Raw genomic sequence first — 15,271 nt, forward strand, 5'->3', positions numbered from 1 at the left:
ACTAACAGACATAAGCATATGGTCAACAGGTCTAAATGACAAGAAATAAATAATCTGATAATCTTAATGTTTTCAGTTTCTTACTATTTCGCCAATCTGTAAAAAAATTGTCCAAAAAGAACCAAAGTCATACATCAGAGGTTCTTATTATTGGATAGTGAGGACATGCAAAACCAGCTATATTGGTTAAAAACCAAGCACAACGCTTGTATAATGAATTGCAATCGATCTCTACCTTGTTGTCTGATCGCATCTTATCGTAGTAGTGAACATAAACTATAAAAGAGTCCTATAAAGCCTTTAAAAGGGACAGCCACAGACGGACAGACTCTGTTTAAATATCCTCTGCCCCACTTTGTGGCAGGCGATAATAATGAGGTTCCAAATACAGCAATACGTATGCTTAATAATACCTTTTCCAAACCAAAACAATCAGTTGAGGCATGGCACAGATGTATTTTCAGTTCAGCACGATTATAGAAACATAAAAAAATATGGTGTCTTATTTGGTATTAAATTGCATAACTTGTTATCTATTGTCTGATAATTTCCTTATTATTTGCATTCAGTTAATCTCCACAGCTGTAGAACAAGGAAGGAGATTAATGAATTTCTACTGTTGCTATGGGTTCAAACAGCAGATCAAGAATTTTGTATACACCAGTTGTTTACTATTTATAAAATTAACGCATTTTAAAATAATCAAACAGAAATTCTTTCATGATAATGATCACCTGGGTATGAAGCTAGTTATCAATACATGCTGCAGCTTTCTGCGTAAATGCTGAGGACTAAACTGGACTTTCTGAAGAGATGTTTACTTTGCACAACAGACAATACACATTTGACAAAGCCTAGAACATGCACTCACTTGACTTGCAGAAAGGTGAGCTAAAACGCAATATTCTCATGAATGAAAAACTTTCAAGCAGTATTATAAAATCAGCAATTCAAAGCATTCTTTGGTGACTGTCCCATCATAAAATCTCAAGTTGGTGTTATATTTGGTGTTAACATTTATTGTTTATCGCCTACAATAATATGACCAGGCCCATAATGAAACCCTTGGAACCAAAGCTAATATGTCGACCCTGTCCATACTGCGATCTGGAGAGAAGAACATCAGCAGATCATACTAAGTTAAAAACGTTTCAATAAAAAGAAATATGTTTGTCATTGTTTTGTTTCTTTGATGCTTTGTCTGATGGTGCCTTTCTTTTTCTCTGTCTGTTTGTTGTTTAATGTTGCACTCAGCAATATTCTAGCTATGTGACAGTGGTCTGTAAAGAATTAAGTCTAGACCAGACAATCCAGTGATTGACATCATGAGCATTAATAAAAGCAATTGGAATATGATGACATGCATCAACCAAGTCAGCGAGTCTTACCACCCAATCCCGTTAGTCGCCTCTTACGAGAAGCCTAATTGTCTTTTGCATGGGTTACTGAGAGCTATTCTAACCGAGAGAGAGAGAGAGAGAGAGAGAGAGAGAGAGAGAGAGAGAGAGAGAGAGAGAAAGAGAGAGAGAGAGAAAGAGAGAGAGAGAGAGAGAGAGAGAGAGAGGTTGGGGGGAGGGAGAGAGAGAGAGAGATGAAATGAGAAATCTAAATGAATAAATAAACCATTGCCAACAAATTAATCTGATGCCATTTCTAACAAACTGACATGATATATAACCACAATAATGAATATAAAATGAAATACCAACAATGAAGGCCAGAGTTGTCTCAAAAACATTCGTTACATTGAAAGTTATGGCTCAGAAACGAAGGATAGAGTTGTTTGAGACTAAGTCCACAATTGTGGAAACATAAATAAAAAATAATTTTGAAAAAAATTCAAAATAGCAGAAGGCACTATTTCAGCTGATGCATATGCCAAGTTTCATTGAAATATGTTCTCTTTGAACCGGCCATATTGGATTTCACTTTGGCTCTTTACATGGTGGCTGTGATGCATCAACAAAAGACTTTCTATGTAGTTAGATCTCTACAAAAAGATGCATACATCAGCCATATTTGATTAAAGACTAGTAAAATATAGGCATAAAACAACATATATCCTCAAAGCTTCTGGCCCGATAGTTTCAACTCTTTCAACTGGTATTTTCAAGAAATCCCTGTTTGGCGTTTGTTAATAAAAACACCATATCTCAGAAGCTGTTGGTCCTATAGTGTTCAAATTTAGTATTTAATACCAGCAAAAGATGTCCATCAAATTCGCTCATTTCAAGTCGTTTCTTGTAGTTTGGCTTGAATATGGGATTCAAGATTTTCAGAGTGCATCCTACTTTCAGCAAATGTCTTCAAAACCTTACTTCTCTGAACCTATAAGATGAAATGCTTACAAACTGTCCTTAAAATTTCTCCATACTCAATACATTAGACTTTTCTTGGTTTTGTTATATAAAACCTGCATATGAGTCTGCTTATGAACTGCTGCCTTTTTTCTATTGAGGACATTTCTGGTTTCCATGACAACAAACTAGACTCAGATTAAACTGAGTTAGCCTTGTTTCTGGAGGATAAGTTGAAGATGGTTCTGGACCAAACATTTTGCACAGATATCAGTCAAGCAATAACCTGGTGCCTTTTGGTATTTAAGAATGTTAACAAAATTATTTCCCTCACCCAGTGCATTTTAAAAAGGTTATTTCTTTCTGTTTCCAAGACAACAAACTGTTGCACACTAAGTTATAGAGATAATATTTTTTATATGATCTAATTTTAACGCATTTTGTTTCAAACTGAGCTGGAACCAAGGGGAGCTCAGCTTGAAACTATTCAAATGTTCCCATTTTAACATCTTATAAGCATAGGTGTGTTTTCCCAAACCTGAAGTCAATTTTATAAGACCAGATGCATAAATGTCTGAATGGTATGTTTTGTTTGTTTACTTGTTGTTTAACGCCGCACTCAGCAATATTCCAGCCATATGACATCGGCCTTTAAATAATCAAGTCTGAACCAGACAATCCAGTGATTCACATAATGAGCATTGATCTACGCAATTGGGATACGATGACATGCATCAACCAAGTCAGCGATCCTGACCACCCAATCCAGGTAGTCGCCTCTTACAACAAGCCTATTTGTCTTTTACATGGGTTAATGAGAGCTATTCTAACCCGGATCTTCAAGGGTAGGAATGGTACGTAATCTGAAGCAATGACAAATTTCGGTTAAATGCTTTTGTTTTCTATATAGCAATACGCAGAAATATTATTTGTAGAGTTACATCACTGCTTGCAGCCATATTATATACAACAAGCATGAAATACTCACATCCCCCGCCAATATGACATGTCGGGTGTGTGCAATGCATAAGCTCCTGTGCACTATGTACACTTGGCCTTTTTGTAAAGAAATATAGTACGTTTTTCAAGATCTGCTCCGGAAACGAGGACTACCGCCATTTTCAGTCTAGATCAAAGTCGTTGCCATGGAAACTCGAAAAAATAATTTTTTTTAAAATCCCAAACTATCAAAAGGCACCAGTTCACCACTAGATCTATCCATGTACCAAGTTTGGTGAAGAAATATGGTACGGTTTTCAAGATCTGCTCCGGAAACAAGGACGGACAGCACCCATTCCTATATTCCTCGAAAAATAAAAAAACTTAAAAACCCAAACTATCAAAAGGCACCAGTCCACCACTAGATCTATCTATGTGCTCAGTTTGGTGAAGAAATATGGTATGGTTTTCAAGATCTGCTCCGGAAATGAAATGTGACGGACGGTCGGTCGGACGGACGGACGGACGGACAGCACCCATTCCTATATCCGGATAATAATAAACCCACTATAATCAATGCCTTTTTAACATAAGTATTGACTTTACATAGATACATGGTTACATAACAAGTGACAACCGAGGATGACAAAATCATCCTCAACAATAGCAAAAGGCACCACATCAGCCCCGTGTTAATGCATGTACCAAGTATTGATGAAAAATCTTTCACTGTTTTCAAATTGTGCTCCAAAAACAAAATACGGACAGACAGACCAGACAGAAGGGGGTGGGGTGGAGGGGAAGAGAGACTTGTACTGGTCCTGACAAAGAGGTGAGAGGTGAGAGGTGAGAGAGGTGAGGTGAGGTGAGGTGAGGTGAGGTGAGGTGAGGTGAAATGGAGTTGAACCTCACGTTCAAGATTATTGCACTTACATAGCGATGTGCATGCAAGCATGCGTGCGTGGGTGCACTTGTCCCGACTGATGACGATGTATAGTGTGAGCACACTGAGATACCATGCCGCAGTTTAACATGAATACCCAACTTAGACACAGTATACTGACTCCGAGCCGAATTGTCCTTGTTTTAGTCCCTTAATGCCGAGTGCCAGACAGGGTAAGAGCAAGTACCATCTTTTAACGTCTTTTGGTATCACGCGGCCGGGGATTGAACCTCGAACCTCCCGCTCTCCGGGCGGACACTCTACCACTAGACCACGGAGCAAATTTGGTGATGAGAAAGTTACCAGTTCAGTCAAAGCTTGTTACTCATGTTACTGACATTATCAATACCTACGCTTTGATAAATAGTTATTTACCATTTTAATAATTAATACATTTTAAATAAATCCAATTAATGCATTGAAAGGAAACAATTGAAAAGTATAGCTTTTATGCTTACTGGACATACAAAGAAATAACGAAGGCCATGTTTAATATAGAATATGAATTTTGTGAGTATTCCATATAGCTGGGATCATTCATACAGTTTCAGCTCCATCTACCTTGTATACGTAGATTCAGAGGAGATACCGAAAATGAATTTAAAAAACCCCGGACTGATGAATGAATAACAGACCTCAACACAAGTTGAAACAGGATTCCTCATTTAAAAGCTTTAAAAATTTATCTTACACACAGAGATGTACACATTTTGCTTGTATGATGATGGAGTAATTGGTGGGAATGAACATGGAAAGTGTCAACTAAATTGGTTTTGTGGCTCAGCAGAAGAAGTTACAGATGAACAAACATGTGATGACATAAACATGAGCTAAAAATTAGCATTTTATCAATTTCAATCCTTACGCTGCATGTCACAAGGGTGGCAAGGGTGTGTCAATTACCACTGGATTTGATGTTGGAAAAATTGCAATTGACAGAATCACATGGTTTACAACAAAATGATAAAAAGTCATATCAAATTGAAGAATTTTCCCCAGCAATGCTGAAGATTAAGTATTACCGTTACGTAGGAAAGTATGGCTCATTGAACTACCCACAGTTTGGTTATCAGTGCAACATCAGGGGTTCAGTGTCAACAAGTCATTGACTTTCAGTAAGTTTTCTTTGTAAGGCAAAGATGATTATGCTAAGCCAAGTAAGTTATACTATCAGTCAGCTAATTTAACAATAAGTCAGAAGACTCAGCTCAGCTACTAATGGACCACATGATAACACTAAGATGTAACTAAAATTATGCAAAGAGCCAAGTTCGGCCTGGTGAACTCCAATGTTTTTGGTACAGACAGAATTATTGAGGATTTATAACTGAATCAACAGTAGATTTGGAGAATTGTGTAAAACTGAGAGCTCTTTCTGGCTTAGTTTACGAGACAATTGAAATGGTATCATCGAATTATCGGTGTCACAAAACCAGTCATCCCTTGTGGTGTTCTATCACAAATTTCACATTTTCTTCAACCAATTTGTTATCACCTGGCCATTCAACTGAAGAAATTAAAGTAGTTTTGACTGAATAAATGAAATCAGTGTTTGAGATAAAATTGCCAGGCTGCCATTAGGACCCACAAACTTTGGGAGCTACTGGTCCTGACTTAACTCTTCAGTCCCTCATCTAAAAACCTGATGCTTGTTCTGACAATCGAAATTGACACGTAAATTTACTGTAGTTCATAAGTACCCATACAAATTTGACACTTCGGGCCTGACATGAGTTCTACCTGCCACCCTTCAGGCAGGCACTTATTTTGAACAAACTGATGATTCAAGTATTGTCTATACCTTAATATTCCTTTCCTCATGTCTAATTCACATTGACATATGCTCAATTAAACCTTCGGTTCAAGTGAATTATGGAATTGAAGTTAACACCAACATACCAATAGCGAGAAAAACGCACAAAACAAGAACAAAAGTTATATGATTAGAGATAGGACAGAAGATTATAGATCATGCATTAAAATGCTCTCGCAAAATCAACACCAAAATATGGGTCATTTTCTAAATTTGTAAGATATTTTGTTACACTTTTCAATTTAATTTATTACGCAATTCCAAAATGTTTCTTACTTTTGAATTTTAATCCAACTCTGCATATACAATAAGTCAATATTTCATGAACATTTTATGCACCTAACAATGTTACTTTGAAGCCATTTTAGCTTGTTAAAAGTTTGTTTGTTGAACGCCGAGGCAGACTACTTTTATTGCAACGGAATGTCGGGGAATCCCAATATTACAGTCGTGGGAATTCCCTTTCTGCTCACGTGTATCGTCATGCACAGGACATAAAGTGAAATTCATGCATATTCATTGTCCAAACAACTCTTTGAGACTGAAGGCCGAGAAGGAATGAAACAGTGAACGTGCAGGCTCGCTGGCCTTTTTTTCCCCCCGCTCGCCTCAGTTCCACAACTTCCATGTCTTCGGGTTTCATTTCTAGATCTAGCATTTTTCCAACTGTGTCTTCCAAATCTCAGGGAACTTATGTTTGAATCTGGGGGTAACTGACCATGTCATTTGAAACAGCCACCTTCTCCCAAACATAATTATCTCAATTCAGCTTTTTCCCCAGTTCCATAGAATTATTTAAAGGCTTTTAATGTTTCTGAAGCACTGACAGATTTCGTAGTGTTATTTATACTTTCATCATAACTTCTTAATGTGTTTTAGTTTATATCAGTAAGGATATAGCACTGACATCTATTTCAGGTCATTGGTGAGAAAATCAGGTTTATGCCTAATCATTGAACATTGACATGCATAAGGGTAAACATAACATATTGAGGTGAGGTGAAATTGGGTTTAACATCACGTCCAAGAACATTGCACTTATATTGCGACGTGCATGTGTGCGTGGCTGCTTGTACTAGTCCGTACTGATGACAATGTATAGTGCTAGCACACTGAGATACCATGCCGCAGTTTAACATGAATACCCCATTCAGACACAGTATACTGACTCCGAGCCGACCAGTCCTTGTTTTAGCCCCTTAATGCTGAGCGCCAGACAGGGTAACAAAAAGTACCATCTTTTAATGTCTTTTGGTATGACGCGGCTGGGGATCGAACCAAGGACCTTCCGCTCTCCGGGCAGACGCTATACCACTAGACCACAGAGGCGGTCTAACATATTCAGGTACTATCTAAACATATTAATACTCTTTCTTTTAGCAATATATGAGTGAATGAGTTTGGTTTTACGCCGCTTTTAGCAATATTCCAGCAAAATCATGGCGGGTGACACCAGAAATGGGCTTCACACATTGTACCCATGTCGGGAATCGAACCCGGGTCTTCGGCGTGACGAGCGAATGCTTTAACCACTAGGCTACCCGACCGCCCTAGCAATATATGACTACATACTGGTCTGGGAAGTCCTATGGGTACCCGGGGCCAACTCAGGACCCACCCTACCCAAGTCCTCAAGTCCCCCGTTCCAGTCCTACTTTTATGTGTTCGTTTATTGTAGACTAGTTGAAACATGGTTTCTGGTAAATCATATCAAAATGTCTAATTATCACTACTTTTATCAGTTTGAAGTTGAGTAAATACTTAAATTTTCTATTTACAAGTCCTTTTATTTGTTATTATCTGGAAAAGTATGTAATTATACTCTGCAAAAATAGAAACACAAAAGTGATTTTAGATGTATATTTTATATATCATGTAAATAATCAACAAATGGTAATCGATTGTTCAAAATTGGCAAACATCATTCTCATTGACCAAGGTTCCATATATCAATATCTTGTATGGCCACCATAACACTTCCAAAACTGACTTTCAACTTTGTCCCATGGAAGTTATCGAGCAGCCTGTACTTTTACAATGCGCTATATGAAACTTAAGTGCTCCAATTGAGCAAGGCCCAGCCTAGAACGAACACTGCGTAAGAGATGTAGCCATATGAATCTGTCTTGTGCTCTGGTAGTGATAAATGGTTGACTGGATCTAGGAAGGTCCCCTTGTGTCCCGAGACTTGTTATGTTGCTTGGTGTGGCATGGCAAAAACCTGGCTAAGGCCAAAGATGTTTTGCCTGTATGCAGTTGGCCAATGGCGTAGTTGTGTTGGGCTTCCATTAGAGGTGGCATGTTTTCACTGTTCAATGCTGTAAGATTTTGATGGCATGCAACTGAAACCCCCACGTTTTTATGGCCCAATAAGTGATGCTGCACGTGCATGTGGTGTTTGTGTGTTTCGGACTCTCACATGGTTGTGTTTTTGCAATTTTCCATCTTTTTACCAAATTTATGCACTACGATTTTTCCACACAAATCAATCCCAATCCATGCAGAAATGACAATTTCATTTTTGGTATACATTTTGTATGGATATCAGCAACATTCTGTCAGATATTTAAGATTTTACTACTTTTGCGTTTCTTCTTTTGCAGAGTATATGTGCAATCAAAGAAATTGGCCACAAAAAATCTAGATTAGTCTAACAAAGACCTGTGCTTTCGCTTTAAATCCTATCTAAAAATGTTATAAATACATATTTTCCTTCTTGGTACATTTTTTATACAAATCACTTCACAAACAATGCTATTAACACTAGGAAGCACATTTTGACTGTAAATTAATTCTAAAATTCCTTATGTTACAACCTGAATAATAGTAGTGTTTGCATTTTACATTTTCAAATGCCCACAAAAGCAATATCATATAATAAATTTCCAACCTTTCCATATCAACAATACAACATATTGTGTTTTGATTTTGTGACCTTGAATTAGAGGAACACTTTTAAGTTTGTGGGCATGAAATACCTTGCAAATGTTGAAATGACCCATACACCTCCACAGGCCACAGGAGTTTCAAAACTAAGACAAGTAAGGAACCACTGTGCTTTAAATTGCCATTCATACATGAAAGGCAAACACCTCATGAAACATATTATTATGCCTCAAAGTGAGATTGACCAATCAGAGAGCAGAAATACTAACCTAATATGAGACCGTATACTGTCAGTAACAGACATTTCGGATTTTAGAACACGTACCACCTCACATTTTTCACATGAAAATTCTGGTATGGAAAATCTTTATTCGACGTTGTTTTGTTATTTAATATCATTAATTGTGATGCGCAAAGACATTAATTTTTAAAGAAACCACCTTCATGACTTTAATAATAAAAATTATAGAGAAAAAAAGCTTACAACTGAGGTCACTGAGTTACAAATAGTAACGTCGTAGAACAATAATACTGGATAACGTCACAAACAAGAAACGAGACTCCAATGACAGACAGCAACCCATCGTTAGCGGAAAGTGAGTTGCTGTGAAGTTTCAGTGGCCTGCAGATTTCTGATAACATGCAGGCATTTTTATGGTAGTTCTATCCAATTTAGCTATAATACTTTAAACATTCACACTTAGTACATACATTCCATTGTTAATGTTAATGTTTACATTAAAGCATTGTATAGGAAACATATGTACTGGCCCTGTTGTGTACATACTGTTTCGTAAGTGTCAAGTTTTCAAGTTTTCATTTCGACATGACATGTGCAAAGATACTAGATAGTGTAAACTTGTCATCATAATAAATTTGTTATGGTGTCTTTAGTTGCTGTATACAGTGTCATATGAGTTTAGCAGAAAAAATATTGGGCAAGGCGATTCTTCTGCTAACCTAATATGACACCATATATGGCAAGTAAAGACACCATAACTAATAATGTGCTTTTAGGTGAGATTGACCTTTAAATGTGAAACCTGGAAAGCAAGGCCAAGCAAGGTGTGAGTTAGATGCTCTATTAGTAAGAAATCAAAACATAGCCTCCTCCTGCCAGCAGAGCTATTGTTTCACCTATAAATTGTTGTGAATGCTACTAGAAGCATTGACAAGAACTGCATAGCTTGGCAGCTGGCAAATATTAGGTGCATACCAGCATCATTGCATTGAACAACCATTCATGGTTAAAAAAAGAAGCAAAAGCAAACTGACCATCATGGCCTTTTTTCTCATTATTCCATCAGTGCAGGTAAGAGTTTGCTACATACATGTATTAGTTTTTACTCCAATAATGGATAATTTTGACCATCAAAAATTGCAACCTCAAAGAAAGCACTCACCTGCAAAATGAAAGAAAAAAGCTTGCTAGCAAGAAAACTAAAAAAGAACCAACTATTGAGGAAGTGTAATGAGAAAGTTTACTTACATGGCCCTACTACATCCATTGCTGGGAGGGAAGGAGAGGATAGTGTGAAAGAAAACACCACTATTAGTCAGGTACACTCAAAATATTTATATCACTCACATAAAATGAATGATGCATCTTCAAGCATTATTTTGTCATACATGGATAAAGCATTGGACTGTATACAATGTATCAGCATTTCAACATTGAGATTAGTCACATATTAACCAATTTTAAATTTTGTCTGTATGATTAACAAACATTCAACAAAATCTTTTTTTTCAGAAAAACTTAAGCAAAATACAACAATGAATTATTGATTTTATAAGGTTCTGTAGCTCACCAGACAGACACTTGCCGGAGTTTTGTTTCAATTAATTCATTTACAAAATTGAACATAGCTCAACAGTGTAAGCAATAGAAGGAAAAGAAGGACCCACCAACTCATGGTCACAGACACAGAACATTGGTACCAAGGTACTCTCATTCTTCAGATACATCCAAAGTCAGCAGAATGTAATATGCAGTAGGGCTGGGCGAGTCCAAATTTTTCGACCCGGGTAACCCCCCCCCCATTACCCGACCCTACCCGGGTACCCACTGTAGGGCTCAGGAGACATCTCCTCAACATGTCCCATTGGGAACATTTTTGCATAGCCCTGGCAAATGTACTTAGATACATGAATTAAACAAACTGGTCATTCATACACTGAAGTTGAATTAAGTTATATCTTTATTCAACCATATGAAAAATCAGAAGGAATGGGTGCATTGTCAGAAAGAAATGCCAACATTAGTGATTTGTAGTGTAACCATAGAGTTCTAGATAATTTTTGTCATTGAACAATATATAGAGAATACCACACTCATTTTCGTTAGATACCATTTTTACGAAACGAGTGGACTTTCTATGGTATCTGACTGAGCGAACGCGAGGTCAGATACCATAGAAAGTTCATGAGTGAACTCTTCAGCAATCTACTTCAGGGATAGAAATGTAGTTTTGTCAAGTGTGCCACAGGGCAATCAGGAGAATGTTTAGGTGTGCCCTTTGGATTTGCCAAAGAAAAGAGAACTTTTCAAAGAAAACAGAAGTTACTTGAATTTCTGTTCATTTTGCATGATTGTCCTACAGGAACTTGATGAAAGCGTGTATAACATAATATATTCGTATAGAAAAAAATCACACCCCTCTATATACATATAGACAAGGAGTGACACCCGCCATCTTGGTTCTTATTCAAGATTTCGCACTCTGTTCAAATCATAGCTCATTATCACATGAAATACAGTGATCCCTTGCTACAACGCTACCTTCGGGGTCCAAATAATTGCGGTTTAACAAAGGTCAAGTCGTAGGTGGTAGATGACCAATAAAACAGTATACATGCTCTGCCTGCCTAACACTATCTACCTTGCACGTTTCAGAAGTTATTTATGATTCATAGTGTAAAAAAAGAACTGATCGAGTATTAATCTGCGGTTTAAAAAACCAAAACACATGTGTCCCTTCAGGTGAATAAGCAGGTAGATCTATAACAAACTTGGTCAATAAAGGTATGAAATTTGATATAAAACAAGATATCACTAGACATGATGATTTACCATTTAAAATGTATTTCCTGCTCTCAAAGACATTGTTTTTATATGCAGAGATTAAGATTACCGTTTGTATTTTCTTGTAAACTAAGTCGGAAATAGCAATCAGCTGTGCACAAATTTCCTCCCAATCTACCAGTGATTCAGTTAAAACGTACCCAGTGATACAACTTTAAAGAAATCTGATGCAATGGTCGGAAGAAATTGTATCTGAAATTATTATTTTATCAGGAATAATATATTCCAATATTGTGTTATTTTAGTTGCAGCTTCCAAATTATATACTTAAAATTATAAGAACCACAAGCGTAGCACTTCGGTACAGATTGTATGCAGGATATTTTCTGACGTATGGAACGATTTTGACAAGTCACCGAAGGGACTTCCCGCGCCACATGTATTTCAATTGTTAAAACGTTTAATAGTCAAACTGCCTCAAATATGACTTTTAGCGAGTCATGGTACAGCATTTATGATATGTGTATCCATTCTCTTGCAACTAAAGTTTGTTTCAAGGCGTCAATAGTGGTAATCTGACTGTGGTTGCTGTAAATAATGGTGAGTTGCGATCTAGCCTACCGATCACTTCGCATATGATTTTGCCGAAATTATTGTCAACATTTTTATAATTATTGAATGAAATTTTGAATATAATTATAAATTTTTTTGCAAACATTAGTCCAGATAAACAATGAACATTTTTTTTATTACCAGATATTATAGAAATAGGATCAAATTACGTACTTCAGTTCGGATTTGTTGACTGGTATTTCCGGTGTTACGTGATTGCGGTGATCAGCTGATAATGTTTTCTGAGATGGGGGAAAACATCGCGTCATTGGAAAACTTGAGTTTATTGAAAATGTTAGTAAATTTTGGGGGCCATGCTTTACGGCGCACTATAACCGAGTTAGCACTATATTGAAGGGCGCAATAACGAGGGAACACTGCATGAATGTCACTTAATTCAAGCAATTGGAACTTGCTAAACAAAGCATAGGCTACACAATACTGTTCATCTGTGGTCACCTCACCTCGTATTTATTCTGTAAACGCCTCTTTCGAAAGATGGTAACATTCTGTACAACGGAAACATGGTTTGCAGACCCCCCTTTCATGACAGCCACAACTATATTTGTATGAATCCACCGGTGAAAATAGATGGCGTCACTTCTTACAGGCTGGACGTTTTGGTTGATCTGTGCCCATTTTGATGCAAGAAGCACCGTCAGTTTTGGGAAAGAAAAGGCCTAAATATTCTCTCAAAAATATAACACATCTCCACAGGAAGGTGAAGAGAAAGAGAGTGATGAGGCCGAGGGTGTCAGGTGACCAGATCATGTACAGCAGGCTGAGATTCGTTGCGTGACCTGATTGTTAGAGGTGGTCGTCATGGTGATGCAAGGGGTGTTTGGGCAAAAAGGAGCTTAGTGACTGAGTGAGTGAGTATGGTTTTACGCCGCTTTTAGCAATATTCCAGCAATATCACGGCGGGGGACACCAGAAATGGGCTTCACACATTGTACCCATGTCAGGAATCGAACCCGGGTCTCAGGCGTGACGAACGAAGGCTTTAACCACTAGGCTACGCGACCGCCCACCACACAAGGATCGGAAGGAGGATGAAATGCATAGTGAGATAGGATAAGTTTAAAAATATACCCCTGGCAAGATTGCTGTAATATTATGTTCAGAGCTTTCGAACGTACCAAACATTGAAGGAATCTTTACACTTTATTCATACAAAGCTCCAAAAGCGGAGGTATTTCCTAGGATTTTCTCTCCTTACTGAACGGAAAGCCACTGTTATCGGGATATAGGTGATGATAAATATCATTTAAAATTCTTTTTATAAAAACTTCTGTTGTTGTCCCAACATCAACATGATCTAAGGAAACCATTTGTTGTTCCTTGTTTGCATAAACACAAGTTCACCTGCGCCAGTGACAAAAAGTGCCCTTTAGGTTATCTACTTTGCCAACTGTCAAACACCAAGTGTTAGGTAACATTGTTAGGAGGACCATGACAGCTCCCTTGATAGTACAATAGTACCAGATGCAAAACATAATCTGCTTGGGTGGCTTACAAACCAAAGATGGATACATGGGACTACATATAAACTCGTATCAGCCTTTGGCCAAAATGAGCTAGAAGATATTATTCTTAACAAATGATTTGGGAAAGAAAGCAACTAAATACTGTTTAAAAAAACCCAGAGTATTCACTTACCCAATATGCAATATTTTGATTTTTAAAAAATGAAAGTAATAATTTGAAATTCGTTGTCAGAGATTATTGAGGAAAAGTTCCAAATCAAAACACTGCAAACCATACAGAAAGAAAGGTGACTTGCTCAGCAAATCTACAAGCTTGTTAATACTACAAGAGCAAGAAGTGTTTCATAGCACAAGGACATAAAGACCATCACCATGGCATGTAAAGAGAATGTCAATCAAGAATGAAAGAGATATTGAAAAGTGACCACAAAAGTGACCACAGTTTCTTTGTGATCTCCGACATGAAATTTATTAGGGGTGAAATGATACAGCAAGGTCACGATACCATACATATCACAATACATAGGCTTACATCAAATCACGTGGCAATGTCATGACAATAAATATTTCAGAGCAGGTTCCAAAGGAAAGGTTAGCTGCAGACACATGATCATTACGGCTAAGTTTAGTATTAAACTTGAAAAGCTAATTACAACACAAATTGCAATATTTGACTGACAAAAAAACATTGGGGCGGGAGTCATCATACAAGTAATAAGTAATTTATTTAGCAAGTGTATTGACTTGTATCGAGACATGAAAACTCACGATGCACCAGTGGACTGATGTATCATTTCTACCCTAAAATTTACGGTTCAAGATAGATATATTTGAACACACCAGGTCTTTACTGTGTATTGGTACTTCTTAAATGGATGTGGAAGCGGAAGAATTGTATGGCAAAAAGATTGCATTGTACTGTCACTGAGAACTTGGATTATGTCATTTAGTTTCAAATGAGGCCCCAAGAAGGAATATGTGAGGAAAGCGACAAGAGGTTTTCTCAATAGATTACTTAAAAAACTTGCAAAGGCAATAAATGAGACATTTTTATGGTTTGCATGGCTAATGCGATGCGAATTGAGATAACTCACTGATTTTGGAATTGAGTACTGTTACAATAAAGTAATCTTCTCCAAAACATTACACCTGCCATATTGTAGGCATCAAACAATGAGAAGATTTTTTAATTACCATTTATAAAAACTACATGAATTTGATAATTCATAATATTAGTATACTTATCTTGACACAACACTTTGCAATTTC

General features: G+C 37.2%; 1 protein-coding gene across 5 annotated transcripts in view; it reads right to left on the minus strand.

The window, feature by feature from the left end:
• LOC124151847 (protocadherin Fat 1-like) overlaps positions 1 to 15,271 on the minus strand; it is a 243,775-nt gene that overhangs the window by 115,097 nt on the left and 113,407 nt on the right. For 3 of the 5 annotated variants that reach the window (XM_046524507.2, XM_046524508.2, XM_046524506.2), the window contains exon 13: positions 10,368 to 10,388. The exons of the other annotated variants lie outside the window; for them this stretch is intronic. In XM_046524507.2, coding sequence (XP_046380463.2) covers positions 10,368 to 10,388 — 21 coding nt within the window. The remainder of the gene's footprint in view (positions 1 to 10,367; positions 10,389 to 15,271) is intronic. 5 annotated transcript variants of the gene reach the window in all.

Source organism: Haliotis rufescens, unplaced genomic scaffold, assembly GCF_023055435.1.
Source record: "Haliotis rufescens isolate VD_foot unplaced genomic scaffold, xgHalRufe1.0.p SCAF_7, whole genome shotgun sequence".
NCBI classification, from domain to species: Eukaryota; Metazoa; Mollusca; class Gastropoda; order Lepetellida; family Haliotidae; genus Haliotis; species Haliotis rufescens.